Source organism: Nyctereutes procyonoides, unplaced genomic scaffold (genome assembly GCF_905146905.1).
Source record: "Nyctereutes procyonoides isolate TBG_1078 unplaced genomic scaffold, NYPRO_anot_genome, whole genome shotgun sequence".
NCBI classification, from domain to species: Eukaryota; Metazoa; Chordata; class Mammalia; order Carnivora; family Canidae; genus Nyctereutes; species Nyctereutes procyonoides.
This window is the reverse complement of record NW_026575051.1, coordinates 24,124,839-24,149,790: the sequence shown is the minus strand read 5'-3', so window position 1 is coordinate 24,149,790 and position 24,952 is coordinate 24,124,839. Positions and strand designations below refer to the sequence as shown.

Here is a 24,952-nt window from a genome sequence, read left to right as displayed (position 1 = left end):
ATGGCTGAAGACACCTGGTGTGGTTGAGTTTTGTAGCAATCCTTTTTCTAGTGTCTTGGCTTTTTGCGGTAATGACAAAGACCAGGAGGGGTTTGGTTTTATTTAGGGGCCCCTAGATGTTAGAGCTGAAAGTTAAGGATTTTAGTCATCTTCTTTTTAGTTGAATCATCTAGGGTGTGGGCCAGCTGATTTGCTAAATGAACTAAAACTAGAGTGAACATGGTTTACTATTCCATCTTGGTCCTTTTAACTAGAAGGGGAAGGACCTGGTTCAGCATGTATATAAATAGAATTTAAGGCTACCTGAGTGGATTTGACATCCACGGGAAGGCCAGAATTTTTCTTGAAAACAATTTCCTTAAAAACAATAGTAGTAAAAAAAAAAAAACCAAAACACAATAGTAGTAGTAGTAGTAGTAGTAGTAGTAGTAGTAATAATAATAATAATAATAATAATAATGCAAGGGCTCATTGATTCTTATTGCCATAAACAGGTTTTGAGAAAACACTAGGGATTGCTAGGTGAAGTTACTTAATGATTGCCTGAGCCTGATCATATAACAAGGCAGGGGACTGGGTTCCTATATGCAATTCTAGAGATTTTTCAGGATCATCCCAGCTTTTTTCATCCAATGGCTGGGCTTGACCTTTACCAGTGAGCACATAAATTAGCTGGTAGACATCTGAGAAACCTGGTTGTTAATTTTGACTGACTATATCAAATGCCTTAGCAAATCTATGGGGATCCTCAGTTATTTTGGGTAATTTCTCACTATGACTCATAGTTCGGACTTAGTCCAGGGGACATGGGTTTCCTGTTGTTGAGTCAGCCTCTAATTATTGGAATAAAATTTATTAGTATTTTAACTCAAAGCTAAAGTTTTGGTAGACTTTTATTTGGGATCTTTTTATTTGTTTTCATATGTTAGATTTGTCTATAGTTGCTTCTCTTGAATTTTTATCAAGGTTTATTTTTAGGCTGTGTTAGCACCTTAAAATGAATTAAGACATGTTCATCTTTTTATGTTTCTTGGAATACTTTGAATGATAATTATCTGTTATAAGCTTAGATAGAACTTGATGATACATGCATAACCCTTTCCAGATCCTGGAAATGAGAGTGTTAACTGAATTAGTGTTCCTGAGATGTGTTTCCTGCCAGTGTAAGTTGGCAGTCATTCTCTTGTTCTCTTCAGGTTTTGTGGAGTGAAGTATTTCTCTTAGCCATTCTTCTAGCTATCCATCAAGCTGTTAGTCAGTCCTTCCACCAACGATATCCATTAAGCTGCAGTTAGTTTCAAATCTTTGTCCTCATGTGTCTTTAATGGTTTCTTTAAGGTTGTCTTGAGCCATTGCAAAACTTCCATTTTGTGACTCAGGGCACCCTGCTTCCTTTGTTTCTCTTTGGCATAAAGGTCTAGAACTATCACTGGCATGCTTTTTTTGTCAGTAATTGTGGGTCAAAAATTTTAGCCAAAACTCTAATTAAAGACAGGCTAGAGTGGAGAAATCATTACATATTGCAGCATATGCTTAATATACAACAAAATGCTCTCTGTCTCTAACAGCTTTTGGTAAAGGCAACTCGTATTTATTAGCTTGGAGTATATTTATTGTCTGATATCCGTGCTGGCATATAGCATATGGGAAACACAGAAATTTTAATTGTTAATGCCAATAGGAGCTTATATGTATATTTCTAAAGGGATATTTATAATATTATAATAATTTCCTTAAATAAATACATATACGCATAGATATCCCTTTATATGTGTATATACATTATGTATTATATATACACATATGTAAAGGGATATCTATGTGTATATGCATATTACATGTAATATATATTATATGAAATGTTATGTGATTGTATTATGTATTATGTAATATATTGTATATGTATATTTAAATATATGCAATATACTAGGTATTGTATATTGTTATAGTATATGTTACATATTATATAATATATATATAGAAAGGGATCTATATATATATATAAATTTTTCCTAATGTCAATGGTTTTCTTATGAACTAATCTGAAGGAATTGATTTTTATACTTTTTTTTAAAAGACTTATTTATTTATGATAGACATAGAGAGAGAGAGAGAGAGGCAGAGACACAGGAGGAGGGAGAAGCAGGCTCCATGCCGGGAGCCCCACACAGGACTCCATCCCGGGACTCCAGGATCGCACCCTGGGCCAAAGGCAGGTGCTAAACCGCTGAGCCACCCAGGGATCCCTGATTTTTATACTTTTAACAAATGATTCCAAAACTCACTGAAAATCTTCATTTGTTTTTTTTTTTTGTTTTTGAGCTATGAACATTAATTTATTAAAGAAAATTCTGAAGAAACTTAATAGGATACAAAATAAAGAATACCTGAATGCCACAACATAAGAAATCTTATCTTTAGAAAGGGTGGTGTCTCTGTGTTTTTCTTTCTTCTTTTTTTTCTTTGTATATTTTTATATTGGAGTTCGATTTGCCAACATATAGTATAACACCGAGTGCTCATCCCGTCAAGTGCCCCGGGCCTCAGTGCCCGTCACCCAGTCACCCCATCCCCCCGCCCACCTCCCCTTCCACTACCCCTTGTTCATTTCCCAAAGTTAGGAGTCTCTAGTGTTCTATCACCCTCTCTGATATTTCCCACTCATTTTCTCTCCTTTCCCCTTTAATTCCTTTCACTATTTTTTATATTCCATTTGGGTGGTTTTTAAATTGACTAAAGAATTCTATTTTCAAATTTAAAAGTCTATAAAATTAGAGCTTTTCTAGATAATAAATTTAGTTTTTTAAGGGAAACAATCATATGTTAATAGAAATATATTCAAATACCCATTTTCAAAATACCCCTTTTATACTGCAGTTAAAAAGAACAGTTACTTTCCTATTCGTTAATCAAACATCACCTTTGTTTGATTTGTTTGAAAATATCTGCTTCTGATGGCTTCTTGTCATTGTTGGAAGTTAACAATTTTGGAATTCTTGTCTTTCTATATTATAAAACAGCATAATTTATTTCTAAATTTGATGACTCTTTAAGTGCCTTTAAAGATAATCAAACTCTGGGGGGCGCCTGGGTGGTTCAGTCAGTTAGGTGTCTGACTCGATTTTGGCTCCGGACTGATTTCAGGGTTGTGAGACAGAGCCCCGCATTGGGCTCTGTACTCAGTACAGAATGCACTTGAGATTCTCTCTCCCCCTCTGCCCCTCACCCTGCTCTCTCTCTCTTTCTCTCTCTCTCTCTCTCTAAAATGAGTAAATAAGTAAAATCTTGGAGATAATTGAACTCTGTTGTACAAAAATTTTTACACTCACTTTTATAGTAAAGACTTATGTATGAATTTTTCCTCAAAACTCAATCTTCCCCTATTTTTGTAATACAGATACTCTATACTTATGAGTGGGCATATGGCAAAACAGCTAGAGCCTCCATTTTTCAGCCTCTCTTGCAGTTCTGTTAAATTCTGGCCAGTTGGATGTATGTCGAAGTGATGTATGCACATTTAGGTCAAGTCTTTAAAACAGAGCTGCTTGTCTCCCACAGTCCTTTTCTTTCTTCCCATAGCTGGAAAGGAATTGTAGTGTTGGCAAGCCAGTTCCAAATGTGTGGACAAGGAATACCTGAGGGGAAGGCATAGCAGAGATAGAGTAGGATCCTGGCTCCTTGGATGACCTCATGGATCAGAGCGACCTATCAGTTTAGGACTAGCCACGGGGAAAATGAATGTCTATCTTGTTCAAGTCAACGTATTTTTGGATTTATTTATTATGCAGTTGCCTCTATGTTACTATACTTTTCATTTCACTATAATGCAGTATAGATTATATTTCTATTGTTCTTATAAAAATTTTATGTGTTTTTATTGTTATAAAAATAACCACATTGATTAAAGTACAGCAGAATGTTCAGATACATATTCAAATAAGGTAGGTATTTAGTAAATGATAAAAATGATACTTTAAATCAATAGAAGTGGATTGATAGTTCTTGAAGCTGGATGATGGGTACTTCGAGTTCTTTACACTCTTTTACCTTTTTTAATATTTTGACATTTTCTATAATAAGAAATAAACACATTTAAAAAAATAAAAATGAATAAAATAAACTCTTTGTAGAAAGAATAGTTCAGTGGATGTTACCCCCTTGGGAAGAAATAAAATTAGTTTATACCTCACAGTAGAGTCAAAAGTTAATTTCAGATGGATTAAAAATATGATATTCTAGAAAGATTATAAATGTACACTTAAAAGACTTAAGGAATAGAGGAAGATTTGGGAGAACATTTTATAATATAGCAATTGGGAGAAACTTTCTAGGAAAAAACAAAATTTAGAAGTTATAAAGGAAAAGATTGTCAGTATTGAATAAAGGAATTGTATACTTCTGTATAATAAGATTAAAAGACAGGTTTCAAACCGGACAAACATACTTGCTGCATATAGTCATATTCCTGTTCTATAAAAGCTTCCACAAAATCAGTATGACAAATACATGTAATTTATAGACAAATTAGCAAAAGATGTGAACAGATAATTCAAAGAAAACAACGAAAAAATGGCTTATAAAAATTTGAATTTCCAACCTATTCAAAATGCAAATTATGGCTAGTTTTTTGCCCATCAGACTGGCAATAAATAAAAAGGTCGATGCTATCCAGGAATGATAGGAATAGGATTAGACACTTTCCTAGTGTTGCTAGAAATGTAGTTTGGTTCTACATTTTTAGAGACAAATCTGGAAGTATCTTTGCAATGTGATTTTTCTGTGGCCTGGCAATTTCATTTGTAAATAGAGATTTAGTTAAAAATACATATGTGTTTTGTTTATTGCACTGTTTACAATAGAAACAAATATAAATATCCCAAATTTTAATCTGTAAGAGAATAGTTGGCTAAAGTATGACACACCTAGATACTAGAAAATCAATCAGTTGTTAAAAGGAATGTACTACCTTTATAATTTTAAATCTATTTCTATATTATTGTTAAATGAAAAGAGCAAAATACAAAACTATATATATATATAGTTTATATATATACAAAACTATATATATAGCAAGATCCTATTTTTGTTAAAAATTTTTATTTTATATATAAATATTTATATATGTATGGATATCTGTACTAGCATAGGCAAAGAATCAGGATGCTAATTTCACAGTTATTACCCTGGAGAGATGTATAAAATGGGCACATTCATTTATTTATATAGTTCAGGAAGAATGTGGTAGATACTCTTTTTGGCGGGTTTAAGTCTCTAATTTGTTCTTTTCTGAATTTTTAGGCAAATCTTTAAAAAAGAGAAACCAAAACACTGAGAATCCACTTGTGCCATATATAAGTAGGAACAAAGTAGGATAGAAAGAGAAATAAAGCATGTCACTGCCTTCATATCCAGGAGTGCATTTTAGATAAGTCAAACTGTGATAAATACTGTGAAAAAGCCACATTGAAATAAATACCACTTAAATCAATCAACTGGGAAAAGTCAACAGGATCATATGATCTAGGTTAAAAAGTTCATAGCTCTTGCCCAAATAACTCAAGAGAGAGAGAGTAACACAATCTCTTTAAAGCTTTTAGTAACTACATCACCTTGGGAAAGAGTCAGTACAAGGTGACTGCTTAAAGCAGAGATTTTGCTGACGTCCACATGATATATGTCAAAGACAGAGCAGAAATGAGCAGTAAAAGATGTCATCACTACCCTCAGGATGGACTAGCCATCAACATTTCCCTCAGTCCTCTGTCTTTATTTGTACCTTGGTCCTATTAGCTCTCTCTCTTCCTTTTTCTCTTTCTCTTTATTTGGTATGAATTATCATAAGATTTTAGGTCATGAAAACATTTCTTTTTCTTCTTGCTGATAAGTATGTCTTGAGAGTAAGCAGATTTTAGAGGACATGTGCTGAAAAGCATTTAAGATTTGAACACAGACCAAATAACACATTAAATCAGTCTCATCAGGGCAAAGGGTCAGCTTTCAGACTGTGGGCAGAAATGGTCAGTCCTTTTTGCTCTGTGCATCCTCAGTGGGGGCTGTCAGTGTTTTGGAGACATTTCTGATCAGAGCAGTATGTGCTGGAAGCTTCTGCCTGTGGTGTTTTTAGGCTTGCTTCACAGGCATTGTGCCTGAGACTTGATGGTGAGCTTGGCAAGCATCCATCTAGGGGCTCCTGGCCTGAGGCTCAGTAAATGACTACTCCATTTTACTGTTTTAGTCATAGCTCACCTTTGGGACTGAAAATTCTGCCCTAAACTCCAGCCCAAAAGCCTGAATAGCTTTTGGTGACTTTATACATTGGTGGGGCTGGTATTCAAAATTCTTAATATTTAACAACCTATAGTAAGTGGTCACTGAGTAATCAGAACATTTGACAGCTGATGAGCTGATATCTTTTGTTTGGTAGATCCTGGGGAATGTCAAGAATTCATATTGGAAGGGAGGCGGGCAACAGGGAGGACGCTAATGGGTCTTAGGACCTTTATCCCCTATGGCTGCCCAGGTCCTGTTGTGCCTGAACCAGTCACCTAGTGCCTGTCTGGCTTTGAGCATTGGATGCCTGAAGCTTTCATGGGGTGACCCACTGGCTCTTGCCTGTTACATATTCATGACCCTCACTGGGCCTCACTTGCTACTTGCCTCCATTATCTGTCTACCACTGGAACTAGTGAGCCCCCAATCCGTCTTGTGGCAGAATTGGCCTGAGTCGTGAGAGAGTCATCCTCAATTTAGGAATTTCTCATACAAACAATACTTTATTGGGATTGTTGTTGGACTTTAAGACTAACCTATTACTTGCAAATAGCTGGTTGGGGGTGCTATTGATAGAGCTGCAGTTATAAAGTTGGTTTAAGCACCCATTCTTCCTTGGTATATAGTGTTAGCTGTTCAATTTATATATACGGTTAGGCTTTATTTTGTCCTCTCTTGTGTCTTGAGTTGTTTCCAATGCACTGTCTGAGGAATTGACTTGATACTCTAAAAGGCTTTGATTTTGGTATTCAGGATGCCTTTGAAGACATAGTGGCCACGTTAGCACTTCGCTATGACCTGTTGCAAATTAGCACATTTCCCCCCATATTTTTCTCTCCTTTTCTTTTCTTTAACTGTCTTTACCCTTTCCCACTCCCACATTTTCTCCTGCACAATTAGTGGGCTGCATAGCCTCACCAACCCTCTCCCCCTTTAAAAATAGATTTTATTTATTTATTTGAGAGAGACAGAAAGAGAGAGAGAGCACTGAGTGGGGAAGAGAGGAGAAGCAGATTTCCTGCTGAGCAGGGAGCCCCATACAGGGCCTGATCCTAGGAGGGTAGGATCAGGACCAGAGCCAAGGCAGATGCTTAATTGACCGAGCCACCCAGGCACCCCTCACCAATCTCCCTTGCCTTTCATCCTGTGCTTTTCCTATGGCTCCTTTTCCTTCCTCATGCCCCTTTATGCTGCTTTCTTTCTTATGACCAGCCTTGTGGCTTCTGTGTACCGTGACTAATGGTCTTTGCATAGTGTGACTAGTTTACAACTTCAGAAATCTTGCTGTTTGGGTGCTATTTGGCTTCTTAGCATTTACCACTGGGAAATTGTAAACACCTCATAAAACATGATTCCTTGCTTTATATTTCTTTGCTTCTTATCTTGAAAAGGACATTGTCTCTGACACATTCATGTTTTAAACTGTGACTCTATTTTGTAGACAGGGCTGTTGGTGATAAGGTCTGTGAGTGGGTAGCTCAGAAAAGAGCTGCATGCAAACAGATTGTGCTCACATTTAAGGAATCATCATCTATAGGACCCCTTGATCTGCAATTATGAAGGCTGGGTTCTGATTTGCTGGTTGCTCTGCTATTTATAGAGCCTGTCATTGCGCATGACCGCCCGTGCCCAGGGCTGGGGCCTGGTTGCCAAGAGGCGCTGAGCTGAGCTCAGGCTGCACTGAGAGCAGATTGCACTGAGCGCTCCTGTTTCCCAGGCAGCCTTCCTCTCTTGGCCTCCTTAGCTTTGAGTGGAGCTTCAGCTTCCTTCTAGGACTCTGCTCACCACTCCTCTTCCCAAGGTTGCTGCTTCTGCATCTTCTTGCTACCTGTTTTTGATGTATACCTTGCCCGATATTTTGCTGTTACTCTCATTTTTTCTAAGGATAGATTCGCTGTCTTTTCTGAAGGTCTTTGTTGCTGATTCTCTCTTGTCGGTGAATGTTAAATATGGTTCACAAGTGATTGATGACACTGTTTAGGAAATCAGACTCATGTTTGTTGCATGTCAGCTTCCTAGGGAAAGACTTGGAGGTAGAGATTATGTGCAGGGGATTGAATGGGGGGAGCACCCTTGGGATGGAGACAAATAGGACCGTCAGATGGAGCAGTGGAATTGTGCATGTGCAACAGAGACCTCAGCTGATCCCACAAGTTCTGGAAAATGAGAGGGCCCTTCAGAAATGTCCCTAATTGAGGCAAGCACTCACCCTTTCATTGACCAACATTGGCCCTGGGGGAGGGCGTTGACTGTAAGCTAAGCGGCTTGCTCTCAGGCTGAGGGCAATTCCCAGAAAGGCTTCTGCTAAGAGTCAGGAGCTGCCATTACTCCTAGCAGCTGGGGAAATAAGTACCTGGCTCACAAATGTGGGGTTTGGGTGGTGCCCCACCAGCAGCTACTAACATGTTCCTGTTCTAGTTCTACTATGGTGGATGCACTTTCTACCCTACTTTTAACTTGATTTTAATACCAATGCAATGTGAGTTCCATACTCTGAGAGTCTCTTAAAAATTAAGATATTTATTTTCTTTTTATGGTTTATTTTGGTAAAAAACATGATGTTGATAAATCTTGTCTAAGAGAAAAATGAGTGTAGGTCAGTTTCAACAGAATAAGCCTTGTCTTACTGGACAGCCACTGCCCACGAAATTCACTGTTACTCTGCTGATGGCTTTATCTCTAAAAACTAAAGCAGGATGAAGGAATGGTAGATTGAAACCTGTTGTACCAAAAGCAATTTGATAAATTTGTGCAGACCTTTTATCTGGTAGTTATAGTCCGAATATAAAAAATATCGTAGAATAGGTATAATCTTTATTAGAAAAATAATGCAAGTGCATCCTTTGGTAGTATCGTTTATGTGGTTGATGAAACAACAGAACAGATGTTGTTTAATCTGCATATGAAGCCACAAGCAGATGGGGTAGACCAGGCTGCCGGAGGGAAATCAGACTGACCTTATATTTCACAGACTAGGTTGTTGATGGAGAGCGTAGATGAGCAGACCAAAACACTGAGTCAAAGTTACTTTTTAATCTACGCTAGAAGCCGAGTGCTCAAGGACCTATAGGATACTATAGAGCAGGAGTAGGCAGGGTTTTTTCTGTAAAAGCCCCCAAAATAACAATTTTTGGCTTTGAGGCCGTATGAACTCTTTTGGAATTATTCACTTCTGCTTGTGTAGCACAGAAGTAGCCATAGACTATATGTACATAAGTGGGCATGGCCGTATTCCAGTAGTGAAATCTGCAAAAATAGTGAGTCAGGTTTGGCCGTAGTTGCTGACCTTTGATAGCATGGGTCAGGTTGCCTGAATTTCAATCGTAGGGTAGATACTACTAAGTGTCCATTTTCTTATCTGTAAAGTGGGCATCATACGGTATTTTCCTTCTAGACATATAATAAGAAATAATGAAATCCTTGCATACACAGGGTTTGACACATAGGAAGTGTTGGATAACCAGGAATGACTATGATTTATGCAACTGTAAAGAATTAAAATTGGATGAAGTTAACAGCTGAACAGTGTTGGGAAAATGTTAAATGGGGCTCAAATTATGTTTAGCTAGGCGATAAGATGTGTAAATGGAACTCTTTTTTTTCTGAGTCTGGCCTGAGGCCCTCAAGAGTTGTAGTTGCTAAGGATCATCTTTCAGAGAGAGGAGCTAGACCCCTTTGCAGGACTTGCAAAGGACGTGGCTGTAAAATTGGTTTTGCCAAGAGTTCTGTGGCAATTTGCTGTTGCTCACCAGTATCTGTGCTCTCTTTTTTTGGGCACCTAACCTAAATACATTTTTGACTTTCCCTTGCAGTTAGGTAATGCCCATATAACTGAATTCTAGTTAATGAAGTGTAAGGAGAAATGATGTATGCCATTTATAGGCCTGGCCTTTTGAAACTCTCCCACACATTCCTGGCTTTTTCTCCATAAACTAGTAGAGTGGAGAGGATGTTGTGGATCTAGAGGGACAAGATGGATGGTGCCTTGCCCCCTAAATGATTCTGTGGAGCAGAGTACCTATCCTCCTTGCTGATAGCAAGACATAAACTTTTATTTTGTTGATGTACTGAGATTTTGGTGTTGCTTGCCTCAGCAGAGTACATTGCATTTATAACCACCCATCACCAATTTTAGGCTAAATGGATAAAGGCTGAGGATCAAGTTATGAGAGATTAGAGCCATGCTATTAATAGGACCTTCTGTGAAAATGGAAAAGTTCTATCTGCATCATCTAATACCTCTCGCCACATGTGATACCGAACAATTGGAATGTGGCTTGTACACCTGAGGACCTGAATTTGTAGTTTAAGTTTAGTTAAAATTTAAATGTAAACAGCCGCATGTGGCTAGTAGCTATCCTATTGGATAGAGCAGAGGATGACAGTCTGGAAATTGCCTTAGCAGTGCACCTGAGTCTCATCTGAAGCCCATTTAAGACTAGTGAGAGTGATTTTAGAGAGACTACTGGGAAAGCTTGACTTGTATCCTCAGAGCCTGTGTGCCAAGGTGGGTGCCAGACCATGTGAGAGAATTTCAAAGGACCAGAGACCATAGCAGGCCTGCTGCTCTAGCAGAGGAGTGAGCAGAGTAGGCTGCATCGGAAACAACCTGCTTTCCCAGAATGTGTCACGGCGAAGGACACATGAGTATTTCTTATAGATCTCTTGGGAGAAAGTGCCTGGAGTCGCTTTAAACCCTGTATAAGAGGAAACCAGGAAGAATGATAGGGCCTCATTAAAGTGGCACTGGTTTTGTGACTAGAAGTGGCTAGAAGACTTTTTAATTATCTGAGAATGACCAAAGATATTGTAGAGTCCACTCAAAATTTTGTGTAGCATTGGGAGAAAGGTAACTCCTCATCGTGGATTTGAGGGACAGCAGGAAGAGAGTCTATAGTTGTTTTCTGAGTGTTACCCTGTGATCCCTGCTTAGGTTAATCTAACAGTTAAAATTAAAAAGCACTTTAAGCTCCTTAAAGGAGATGTATCTCCAATAGTTTCAACCTCAAAGTCTCCTTTTATTCTTTTCCCTGCCCCAATTGTGGAGGCTGTGTTTTGTGTCTTAGGTTCATTTAGATGCAGAATCAAAGACCTACTGCCATTTAGGATATGTTATATGGATATATGTGCCATTTAATGGAATTTAAGAAAGAGACCCATAGTAGGGGCTGACCTCACAGAGATGAGTGGAGAGTTAGTTGTGGATTCAGGGCCTCCCTCCTCACTGTATATAGTGAAATGCCAGAGGTATGACTTGGAACTACCCCACTGGCTGCTGCTTTTCCTTCTGCTATCAACTGATTTTTTTGTCCTCACCATGGTTTCTGTACCTTATAACTGTTAGCCTATACAAGAGCCACAGAGCTTCTGTCAGGCCTTCTACATCCTTGTTACCCAAAGATTGATCTGCACATCAGAGCATTGGAAGCCTGGGGGCTTGTTAGAAATTCTGAATCTCAGGTCCTACAATCTGCATTTTAATAAGAATCCTAGGCTATAGATACACATATTAAAGTTTGAGAAACACTGGTCTATAGAATGCCTTTTCTTTTCTTTTCTTTTCTTTCTTTTCTTTTTCTTTTCTTTTCTTTTCTTTTCTCTTTTCTTTTCTTTCTTTTCTTTTCTTTTCTTTTCTTTTCTTTTCTTTTCTTTCTTTTCTTTTCTTTTTTTCCTTTCTTTTCTTTTTCTAGTTTTAGCTTCTGTGCTAGATGGCCCGGGCTCTTGGTATTTCTCTATCAGACTGTCAAGATATAGTGACTTCCTTGATCGTTCTTCTAATATAGGATCATTAAAATCACAAATGACAAAGTTGTTTTAATCTTGGAGGTCCCTCTGTACATACTGCAATAGGGACTAGTGTTATTCTGACTAGAATCACTCACTAATGACACAGCAAGGGGCAGGAGCTGGTACTAGAGTGGGAATTCTCAATGTAGTTATGGGATGGCAGGATTAGCTGAGGACTTGTTAGAAATGCGGATTCTCAGCTCCTGTCCCAGGTTTACTGAATTAGAAGCTCTGAGGGTCCGGCCCAGCAGTCTGTATTTTTTTTATCAGCCTTCCTGGTAGCTCTGATTCTTGATAAAGTTAGAGAACCACTGAATTAGGGTAATGCAAACTTCTGTAGCAAACATACACTTTAATAACTCAAACAAAATAGAAATTTGTTACTCATTTAAGGATATTGTGGGTGAATAGGTTCACAGAGTGGCTTCCTCCATGCAGTTATTCAGGGATCCAGGCTGATAAAGCCACTACCATCTTCAATATGTGACTTCCAAGTCTCTTCTGAAGGTCATTCCAGCTAAAAGAAAGGCACATGGAGAAGTGGCTTTGGGAAGTATTCATGGGCTAGATCTAGAAATGGCATACATTTCTAATTACATATTCCGCTGGCTAGAGCTCAGTTCTATCTAATGTCTCTACCTAAGTGCAAAGGGCCCTGGGAAATGTCTAGCCTAGCTTGTCCCCAAGAAAAAGAGGCAAGCATGGGTTTTAGTGAGCAGCTAATAGTCTGGTCATAAACTCATTTCTGAGATTTTCTGTATTCGGGATCTATTTTACCATAAACCTCTTTGGCAGTCTAGTAAAGCCCATGGATTCAGTTGTAGAATGTTTTTATTTTATTTTATTTTATTTTATTTTATTTTATTTTATTTTATTTTATTTTATTTTATTTTTTTAGAATGTTTTTAAATGCATAAAATTATGTGTGTGTGTATATATATAATTATAAAGGAAGTCAATTATATTGAAAAATCATTATAAATTATTAAACACATTTTGGGCAGAGCAATATATGGCTTCTTTATTAATGAATTAAATAATAAGTTCTAGCGGCAGATTTGTTAACTACTATGATTGTGAAGTAGTGATGATTATAAATTGGTATTTCAAGATAGCTACAGCCACTAATTAAATATGTAAATATATTTGATTCCTGTTGGTGGCAAAAGTCACTGATACTATTAATAATATCAGGTTTATAGCCTACTTTCATAATTGAGTGATATGCTAGATTAGTGTATAAATCAGTGACAATAAAGACATAATTTTTCCTCATCCATGTTAGTTGGCTGTCCTCTTCATCTGCCTTGAATTTTATCCATGGATCCAAGAACTTTTGCTATATACTTTATTTCTAACCTTGAATGAAGAGACTCATTAAGGTTTTATGAGGTATTATTATATACTTTATGAAAATATCAGCTTATTTAGTATCATAATACTTGTTTATGGTAAATTTATATTTTGTGTACCTTTCAACCTTGGTGTTCTCAGGTATAGCAATAACACGAAAGCAATCCTATTTGAGTGCTCAATGGTTCGATGTAAGTTTCATTTGTTCAGAAACTTCATCAGTAAACTGGATGGTAATTTGATCTTATCTAACAATAACTCTTATCTAAAAATGATAACTTTTTCAATTTCTTCTTCATTTATCTAAATTGTTTATAGACTTTTTCTTGTTTTATTTTTTAAAAAATATTTATTTGAGCAAGAGAGTGAGAGCGAGTAAAGTCAGAGGAGGGGCAGAGGGAGAGGGAGAAGCAGACTCCCTGCTGAGTAGGGAGCCCCATTTAGGGCTCCATCCCAGGACCTCACGATCATGATCTGAGCCAAAGGCAGATGTTTAACTGACTGAGCCACCCAGGCACCCCCTTTTTCTTGTTTTTTTTTTTTTTTTTTAAGATTTTGTTTATTTATTCATAGAGAGAGAGGCAGAGACATAGGCAGAGGGAGAAGCAGGCTCCATACAGGAAGCCCGACGTGGGACTCAATCCTGGGTCTCCAGGATCACACCCCAGGCTGCAGGAGGCACTAAACTGCTGCACCACCGGGGCTGCCCTTTTATTCTTGTTTTAATCAACCTGCATATATTTCTCTGCACTTCCTTGGTGCCCAGTTCTGCAAATATATGTACATCAGTATCTCTGACTATATTTCTGCCCTGTATACCTCACAGCAGAGTGCCCTTACGGGCATGGGTGTTGGCTTGGCATCAGAAAGACCTGAGTTCTCATCTGGGCTTTTCTAATTGCAGATTGCCTTAGGTAGATTACTTAGCCCTGATAAGTCTCAGTTTGCTTGCTTAGGAAGTGGATATAATAGGCTTAGCACCTAAGTAGTCCTTAGTAAATTGTTGCTGTTAATGTCTCCTCCTTTTTTATGCCAATCTACACAACCAAACTGGTTAAGTCAAGTACTCAACCCTTTGAGGAAAATAGCTAGTCATCTAAAAGCATAACAGAAGAGTATACATTGGAATTTTTTGTTTGCAGGCAAGAGTCTGACATAAACCAAAAGAGAATATATTAGAAATACTTGATAAAGCTCACAATCAAGACTGACTGTCTGGTTAGAACAGACAAAACTAGGCAGATTCAGAAGGTCTTTGGTATAGCTACTAGACTGATGATTTCCTACTAACTTTTTTTTTTCCAGTCTTTACATCCTTCCATTTAATATTCAGTGTCCAAGCAGAAAAACTTCAATGGGTTGAGCCTTGGCCATGTGTCTACTGATTAACTATACAGGTCATAAGGAGCAAGATCTGGAGTGGGCTGTGGAGCACTTTGTATCAAGACTGCATATCTTGAGAAGTTATTACCCAAAAGGTGCTGATAAAATGGGGTGGCCTAAAAATGGCAGAAATTCACTGCTGAGAGACTTTGAAGTGTTTATTATGTACTGGTTAAAGGGTGTTCAGGCAAGATTAAGTGAATAGAGAAATGGACTTGATACCATCACCATCAAGCCCTGTTAATATCTGTAAGAACCTACTGTTTAAAATAAAATTTTATTCTGTTAGATGTTGTGGCTTACTTTTATAATACTTAGGACAAGCAAGTCTACTAAAACTAGGACCTATAATTCTTTGCAGTAGTTTAGAGAAATGAGCAGGGTGACTGCCCAGTGATGACTCTCTATCATGTCTGTGTTTATAACTGCAACCTGCTGATGAGTGAATTGCTGCTGCAACATCTAGGAAATGAAATAGTAATGATAATGATGATAACTTATGGACTACCTTTTGATATATTTTTACTGTTGTGAGTACCTAATGTGGATTATCTCATTTAAACACCATGATAACTTCTTGAGAGAGGCATTATTATATGACAGATGAAGAGACTGAGGCACAGAGAAGTAATTTGCCTACCTACTCCATGACAGAGCTTGTACAGAGTAAGTGCTCTGGATTCTCTGTAGCAAAGAACTCTCTCTCCTGATGATCATGGGTAGTTGGTACTTCATGTGTGTCTGTCAGCAAGATGCACCAATCATGTGATTAATTTTCATTTTATATCTGATTAATAACATGATTTTGTCTTTAAGAATATATTTATTGAAAACAAAAACAAAAACAAAAACAAGAATATATTTATTGGGCATCTGGGTGGCTCAATCAGTTAAGCATCTGACTTCAGCTCATGTCATGATCTTGGGGTCCTGGGATTGAGCCCCCGTATCAGCCTCCCTGCTCAGCTGGGAGTCTGCTTGAGATTCTCTCTCCTTCTCCCCCTGCCCCTCCCCCTGCTTGTATTCTCTCTGTCTCAAATAAAAAAATAAATAAAATCTTTAAAAAAATCCTTTATTCACACAAGTGAAATACATAATAATCATATCCAACACTTATGTATCACTACACACCAGATGTGCTTCTGAGGACGTACATTAATTCATTTATTCATCTCAACAGCCCTATGAAGTAAGTTCTTGTTTTAATCACCATTTTACAGATGAAGAAATGGTTAAGTAACTATCCAAGATCACACAACTAGGAAGTGACAGAGGTAGTAAGTGACAGAGACTGCTAGCTGTAGTCCCTGTACAATATAGTGTAGTGCTTATAAAAAGTTATTTAAAAATAGTGCAGTGTATTTGGCTATGATAGAAATCATGCAGGCCTACATGGTGGTGCTCAGATCTTTAAAAAAATCTGGAAGTGTAAAGAAAATGATGAAGTTAAGGGAAGGATGGTTTAAACTGTTTCTGATGTTTATTATCACAAGTAATGTGGTACCTTAAACACCTTCCCACTTGGTAGAATTTCTCCAGAGTACATACAGGGATGCAGTGTTTAATGAGCTACTGCTGTCCAGAAGGACCACACCAACATATTTTAATCTTAATCTTTAAAAAAATTTTTTAAAAAAGATTTTATTTATTTATTCATGAGAGACACACAGAGAGAGGCAGAGACATAGGCAGAGGGAGAAACAGGCTCCCTGCAGGGATCCCGATGCAGGACTTGATCCCAGGACACCAGGATCACGACCTGAGCCGAAGGCAGATGCTCAACCACTGAGCCACCTAGGCACCCCGATCTTAATCTTTTTGAGGCTGTCACATTAAGGGAGCTTTATGGGTTTTTTCCCCCAAGTGTTTTTAGAATTTGTAGGCCAGGAGAAGTATTAGTGATCATACAAGTTAAACAAAATTCGGTTGCTTATTATTCATAGGAACACAAGAGAAGAAGGATCTACATTCTTACCAAAGAAATAACACTGACCTCATACCACTGTGACAGAAACGAGTTTATTAGCAAACACTTGTCAATTCCACCAGTGCACACATTTCTGAACTAGCAAGAATGCAGGGGATGTGGAAGTTAGTGCCACCTAGTGGTAAGACTGAGCTCTGCTTCCTAGAGGTTCTGTCTTCAAAGTACAGAAAAAATACCAGAGGAGCTTGTTAAAAAGAGGTTCTTTACACACTTGAGACTAATGTAACATTGTGTGTCAATTATAGTTCAATAAAAATAAAAAATAAAAGAGAGGTGCTTGGGTGGCACAGCTGGTTGAACATCTGACTCTTGGTTTCTGCTCGGGTCATAATCTCAGGGTTGTGAGATGACACCCTGTATGGGGCTGCACTGAATGTGGAGCCTGCTTGAGAGCCTGTCTTTCCCTCTCCCTCTGCCCTTCCACTCTCCACTCATGCTCTCTCTCTCTAAAGTAAATCTTTAAGTAAGTAATTAAATAAATAAAGGGAAAAGGAGAATGACCCCCCCCCCCAAAAAAAATCTCCAAACCCAAGCCAAAAACTGACATTTTTGGCCTCACTCCTAGAGAGTGTAATTCAGAAGGGAGCAGAGGAAAGGGGAGAGAGAGCATGGGCACGCACGCATGTGTGTGTTTGGGAAGGATGTCTAAGAACCTGCATGTTTAAAAGGCAGCCCCACGAGGTGGTTGGTTCTGATGGTTTGGTCCTAACTGCTCCAGAAAGCATTTTAGGGATTGGCCCAGCTCCCTCTTCTTTATCCTCTTCTCTGACAGCTGCTGTAGTGTCTCTGGATTATGTGGAAATTGTGGGGATCTTCTGGGACTATTTTGGGTTGAAAAGGATCCAGCTGAGCTTGCACACAGAGAAGGGATGGGAATAGGCCAATATGTTTGGGGATGAGAGAAAAGCACCCAAACAAGTGACCTCAGTTTTGTTAAGTCCATTTGCATTTATTTCTTTCTTATTGATTTCTGTTGACCTCAGTGCTACTTTTGACTTTGTGGGTCACATCCTACGTTTGTCCTTTTTCTCCTTCTTCCTGTCCTTCAGCCTGGTATTCAGAGTCTGCATAATCAGACCTTCTCCAGTGTCTGTTGGTGGGAATCCCCCTGTGCACACTCATCTTTCTGCTTCTCCCCTTGAAATTCTTAACCTCCATTTTTTAAATGCTTTTACTGCAGTCTTTAAGTTTTATTTATTTAAAAAATTTTTTATTTACTCATGAGAGACACACACACACACACAGAGAAGCAGAGACATAGGCAGAGGGAGAAGCAGGCTCCCTGATCCCAGGTCCTGGAATCATGCCCTGAGCCCAAGGCATTAACCACTAAGCCACCCAAGTGCCCCTTATCATACACCTTTTAAAAGTCCTAAGACCGTTGGGGTGCCTAGGTGGCTCAGAGGATTAAGCATCTGACTCTTTCAGCTAAGGTCTTGATCTCAGCATCATGAGTTCAAGTCCCATGTTGGGCTCCACGCCCAGTGTGGAGCGTACTTTAAAAAAACATTCGAGGGGATCCCTGGGTGGCTCAGCGGTTTAGCGCCCGCCTTTGGCCCAGGGTGTGATCCTGCAGTCCCGGGATCGAGTCCCTCGTTGGGTTCCCGGCATGGAGCCTGCTTCTCCCTCTGCCTGTGTCTCTGCCTCTATCTCTCTCTTTGTCTATCATGAATAAATAAATCTTAAAAAAAAAAAAAAAACATTTGAAGGACCCACAACCTCACTGAAGCCCGCCGTGGAGCATTTAACCCCCCCCCTCTAATTTCCCACCATACTTCGTGCATAGCTCATATGCTCATCCTTGTGTTGTGATATAATGTTTCCTATTGCTGCATAAATATGTTACCCACCCATCTATCACTTTACTTATTCATTCATTCCTTGTGTTGTTTCCCTTGCCTGGAATATAAATTCTATTCATTCTTCAAATGCCACCCACACAACTAAGTCAAATATAGACTATTTTTGGCTTCATTCATTGATTCCTCCTCTGAGATCTGCTGGCACTGTGTCCTCAACTGCCCATTTTAACTCTTAATTACACGTGCCAGAATATATATGAATTTCTGCTCTTTGGGAAATTGTAAGCTATATGAGGACAGAGATCATTTTATGTAATTCTTTGATATTTTCCAAACTCATGCATTCTCAAATGCTTAATGTGGTTTAACTGAGCTTGTACTCATCCCTTTATTGCATTGCCTCCACTTAGTTCAGAATTTTCACTTTTTGGTGTTTTGTGATGATGCTTTACCTTCCTGCTTTCTTGCCTTCAGAGTCTGCTCTCAGGAATGCAGGGTGACACTTTGCCATGTAACAATATGCAGCCCTGCTCCTTTATGAGCCTTCATGCCCAAGTGGAAATAGCCCTCCTTTACACGTAGTCTGATGTAAATACACATAAGTAAAGCAATGTTCTTACCTGCTGTTTTTTTTTAAACTGGCTTTACTGAATTATTTTAAAAGATTTATGTATTTATTTGAGAGAGAGAGAGGGTGTGCATGTGTGCATGAGGTGGGGAAGGGGTAATGGGAGAGGCAGAGGTAGAGAGAGAATCTCAAGCAGACTCCCTGCTGAACACAGAGTCAGATGCCAGGCTCCATCCCAGGACCCTGAGATCATGACCTGAGCTGAAACCAAGAGTCAGACGCTTAACCGGCTGAGCCACCCAGGGGCCCCTGGCTTTACTGAATTAAAAGCATGTTTTATTGTAGGGTCACTCTGGGCTCTGAGATACTGAGGTGCTTCACAGAACACATAAGCTTGTGATTTGAGCCTCCTTCTACATACATGCTCCCATCAGAAATGTAAAAGGATCTCATTGAGCTTGGTGACTTTTGAAGCTCTTTGTATAAGTAGCCCTAGAGACTGACCAGAAAATAACTCAATACAAATCTGGACTTGTTTGGGTTTGTGTTCCACTACAGGGATTCAGAGCAAGCCCTCGGCATCTTAGAAGACGAGCAGCAGCGGCTGCGGCTGCTCGCCTGGAAGAAGCCAAGCCTGTGGTGGAAGTTCACCATCAAAGTGAGCAAGAGATTTCCGTGAGGAAACGAAGAATCAAGAAAAATAGCCGAGTCCAACCAGAATTCTATCACTCCATTCAAGGTGCTTCAACCAGAAGGCCTGTAAGTAGAGAACTTTTATAAGGATATTAAATCCATGGTATGATGGTTCTTTTAGTTTTAAAACATTGTCAGATTAAATCATCAGGTTACTCTATTGTTGTTTCCCTCAGTAAGTGCTCTGAACCCATATGAATTCCAGGAAGGAGTGTGATTTCACAGAAAGTGCTGGACCAGAGAGTTGTCAAAGAAGCCAGAGCTGGCCACTGCAGATGGGGTGATTTAAAAACTGGTGAATTCTAAGCTATATTAGAGCGAGGGTCGAGAATGAGAGCAGGGGCCACAGAGTCAGTAAGCTGAGATACAATAATGATGAGATCAGAGCTGATGAAGAGGGGCAACAAGAAGCCAGTATCAGCATAAGAGAAGTAGAGGACAGAAAGGTAAGGCTGGAATCTGGGGCGGTAGCTGAGCTCCAATGGGAGGTGGCTCTTTGGCCCATAAGGCTGGTACTGGCCTCTGCAGCCAGTCAGGGCGACAGTAAGTGTGCTAGCCTTCTCAGATTTGGCCTTTGTTTTGGTCCAAGGCAGCAAGCAGCATTGTCCTTTTCTAACCAAATGCTCTGTGTCTCTGTTGGCTGCAGCTACCTTACCTGGAAATTTCGGCTCACACGGGAGCTGGTCTCCACAGAGACCACATTCTTCTGTGTCCTCTGATATTTTTTCTTGATTTGGGTTCTCACACATGGACTTTTTTCCCAGGTTGTGATGGTTACAGATTTGGGGGTTAGAAAATGCCACTGTAAAACTTTCCAAAAAATACTTCATAACTGAAATAATTTTACATTGCTTTAGCATTAAAAAGACTTTTCCCTGTGGTTCACTCCTATGTTGTGGGGAACCTGTTTTTGTGATCTCTCATGCTAACCTAGGGGAACCACCAAGATTTGACTTGATAATAGGTTTTTGTAAATTATTATAACAGAACTGCCCTTCCGTGGGGGAAACTGTGCTGCCGGCAAAGTGGAGGTTGCTAGAAGGCCAGGAGAATGTCTGACTCAGTGAACAGGCCAGTGACAATGGCAAGAAGCTAAATTCCTTTATAGGAAAGGTCCTGTGTATCTTGGACCAACGGTAAAATAAGCTTATATTTAGAGATGAGAGTCTTCTTTTCAATGGTTTAATGAAACAAACTGTGTAGAATTTGGTATCTATGTGATATTTAATATGAAGTGGTAGGAAAAATTATTCATTTAATAAACATGAGCTTTTTTATATAGGAAATAAGGGATACATAGATATATATTAATAACTGACAGTTCTTAAGGGTTCACTGTATATTAGGACTCACTTAATGACCCTGTGAAGTAGGTGTTGTTATTATTACCATTTTATGGATGATGACACTGTGACTCAGAGATTATAAATAATAGGTCCAGGTTTAACTAGCTGTTTGTGATAGAGTCTAAGATTTGGATTTAGGCATCCTGTTCTAGAACCCAATCACTTAGCTCTACAACCTGTCACCTTCTTCTACATGGGCTCTAGGAACTCACAGCTGAGTCAGTGGACTGACATGCAAACAAGGAAATCTGATGCATGTCTGTGCATGTATTGTGCAGTTATGAACAGTGACTATGGAAGCACTGTGAATGGTCAGAAATATTTAGAGGGAAGCAGATGCCTGAGATTAGTCCTGAAAAATGGGTTTATCAGGTGGAAAGTGGAGGTAGGTATCTCTGATGAGAAGATCCTTGTACAAAAGCACAGAGGTGTGGCATTCTCAAGGAACAGCTGGAGGTGGTGCTGGTAGATGAGACTGGTTGAGTCAGGCAGGGCTAGATCACTAAGGTATTGTATATTATGCTAAATAGTTGAATTTATCTTCTGTGATTGGGATCTGTTGAAGGTAAACAAAAGGCACATTGGTTCTCTAGCTCAGAATCTAGCTAATTCCTTGCAGCTTCTAATCTTCCCACGAGGCTCAGGTTGTATAAGTGATTATTGTCACACTTTAGAAACCCTCAACCACCATTATTGTCTCATGAGCACTGTATGTAACTGCCTTGGGTAATAAGATGTAATCCTCTGTGACTTTGAAATTGGTATCCACTTTGTCCTTGAATGCCTATCTTCTCTGTTTGCCTGGTGAATTACAGTTCGCCCCTTAAGATTGACTCATAACCAAGCAATTTGTTCAAGAAAGTCTTTTCTGATCCTTCCTATCATAGTGAGATACTTTTTGTTTTGATCCCCAGCACTTTGTACAGATCTCCTACATAGCAGTTATTCAAGTGAAAAAATCAGGCCCTGTAGGAAAATGGGCATGGGTTCAAGTTCTGCTCTGTGTAACTGGAAAGACACAGGTAGCATGCTAAGAGAATTTAACTGAAGAGAGTTTAATGAAAGGACTATTTGCAAAGGTGTGGGCAAGGCTCAGGTACTCTGCTAACCTTCAAGAGAAGCCTGCCTATCTACCATTCCTAGCCCAAATAGGCAGCAGATGGCACTGGTCTTACTGCGTCCTGGTAAGAATTGCTGAGGCCATGAAAGAGGAGCTATGCAGGAAGCCTGATGTGGGACTCGATCCCAGGGCCCTGGATCACGACCTGAGCCAAAGGCAGACACGCTCAACCACTGAGCCGCCCAGGTGCCCTTTGCCATGCATTTTATTGATCCTCTCTTTTTGTTGTAGGGAGTAACAAGAATCTTTCTATCTCTTGGTCTCTCATGCGCACCTGTTAATATATAACAACCCTTAGCCTTAAGAAGTATTTAGGTGTTTGTGCTGGGGGTGGGATGAAGGGAAATTAAAATTTTAGAGCACTTGCAAATAATCAGGGACAGAGTCCATTCCTGTTACATCACATTAATTCCAGTTTTTCATACAGTGCATTTCCTTGTGACTTAGAATTTCTGAGACTTTCTCACGGAGGTGCAAGAATATCTGATTAAAGATTGCTTGTGCTCCCAGGTCATAGCCCAAGCTGTAGCTTGCTCCCCCTGCTGGCAAAACTTTGGCCCATGAGGCTCCCACCACAAGTAACTGGATTATTAAGCCTGATAATTTTGACTCAGGAATTAGAGGACAGGTAGGCTTAACGCAGATAACTAGTGGTCCTGCTTTCTGAAATGGTAAACACTGAAGAAGAAGAAGGTTTGAGCTGCTGAGTCAAAATCAAATTTCCAATTTGGATATGTTCAGGTTATAAATCTCTGTTGGAGGGGCGCCTGGGTGGCTCAGTTGGTTAAGCCTCCAACTCTTGGTTTCGGTTCAGGTTGTGATCTCATGGGCTGTGATCTCATGGGTCTCAAGATCAAGCCCTATATCAGGCTCCTTGCTCAGATGGGAGTCAGCTTGAAGATTTTCTCCCTCTGCCCTTATCTCCACTTGCTTGTGCACTCATTGTAAAGCTGCAAGATATTTTGGAACACTGCATAGTTTTAATTTTTTAAAAATTAGTATTAACAGGATTTCAGGTCATCTTGTAGTTGGGAACTTGCTACAGTGTGGAAAAGCTAACTACACATCCTTGAGCTCATTAAAAATATAGCAGGATGTTTCTCTGTTCCTTTCCTGCTTAGATTATTAAATGGTCTTCCCTTTCCTTTTCAAATATGTAGGACCAGGAGCCCAGCTTTATTTGCATAACCTTAGGACACTTCCCTTTCTGTGGAAAGCTTGACTGTACAGCTCATACCTTACTTTGGCTTAATTAATTGGCAAATAATTAAGGGAAATGTTTGTTTCCTTTTCTCTTTGGAATTCTAGAGAGTGAGTTATTTTTTTTAAAGATTTTATTTATTTATTTACAAGAGACAGAGAGAGAGGCAGGGACACACACAGGTAGAGGGAGAAGCAGGCTCCATGCAGGAAGCCCAATGTGGGACTTGATCCTGGGACCCTGGGATCACGCCCTGAGCTAAAGGGAGACGCTCAACCACTGAGCCACCCAGGTGTCCCTAGAGAGTGAATTAAACTAATAAAGTCAAATTTCTTTTGCTAACTGCCTCAAAAGGATTTACTGAATTACACCCCAGCAACTTACTGAGTCTGCTGTGATTTGCTATGCCTCCCTTACATAATCTTACAAAAGATTTCATTTACTATAAATTTGTTAACAATAGGTATAAGAATAATGGATGTACAGAAGCATGCAAGGTAGGTGGATTGTTAAATGAACAGTGCTAATACAGATAGAATTTAATTTCTCAAACATCATGAAACCAGGATTAACTTGGTGAAGGGATTCATGTGCTTTGCTTGGAGAAAAATAAACATATCTTTCTAACTTGCGATTCTTTCCCAGGTCAGCATTTCGACTACAGCAAGGCCTGTTACTATTCCTTTTAAATCTTTCTCATCTGCTGGGTTACCTATTGTCTTAAAAACTTTTAATTCTTTCAGCTCTGAGCAAAGGAATCTTGAAGAAAACTCAAGTGTTAGACTCTGTTAGGCAACCACTTATACCTCCAAAATTTTCCTGAACAACTGTAGATCAAAGGACTGAAAAGAAAGCCCTTTCAAAGATGGTCTTTAAATGGTGGTGGGAAATGTGGGTGGGTATAAATTCCTTTATTTTAAAGAACACCCTTGTAGCTTCCTTTGGAATTCTGTTTGGCATTTAACTCTCTTTGCCTGTGGTTACTGCTTGATCTTTGTCCTCAATCCCCTGGGTTATTTTTTATTTTTATTTTATTTTTTTTTATTTTTATTTTTTTTATGATAGTCACACACACACACACACACACACACAGAGAGAGAGAGAGAGAGAGAGAGAGGCAGAGACACAGGCAGAGGGAGAAGCAGGCTCCATGCACCGGGAGCCCGACGTGGGATTCGATCCCGGGTCTCCAGGATCGCGCCCTGGGCCAAAGATAAACCGCTGCGTCACCCAGGAATCCCAATCCCCTGGGTTATAATAGAAAACCCTTCCTTGTATCCTCTGTGAAGAAGGAGCAGCTTGGCCTATCTGCTACTATGTTACTGTCAGTCCTTGGGAATCAAAATATTAAAGTTTGATGGGGTCTTAGAGCTTATCTGATTCAGAGCTTCCCCTAATGCAAGATTTACTTCATTCCTCTGAGTGGTAAGATCACCCATTGT

The 24,952-nt window shown here is 39.3% G+C and overlaps 1 protein-coding gene across 1 annotated transcript in view; it reads left to right on the top strand.

Annotated features, from left to right (window-relative positions):
• Positions 1-24,952, top strand: part of DST (dystonin) — a 483,034-nt gene that overhangs the window by 39,302 nt on the left and 418,780 nt on the right. The window contains exon 3 of the mRNA XM_055329608.1: positions 19,709-19,909. Coding sequence (XP_055185583.1) covers positions 19,709-19,909 — 201 coding nt within the window. The remainder of the gene's footprint in view (positions 1-19,708; positions 19,910-24,952) is intronic.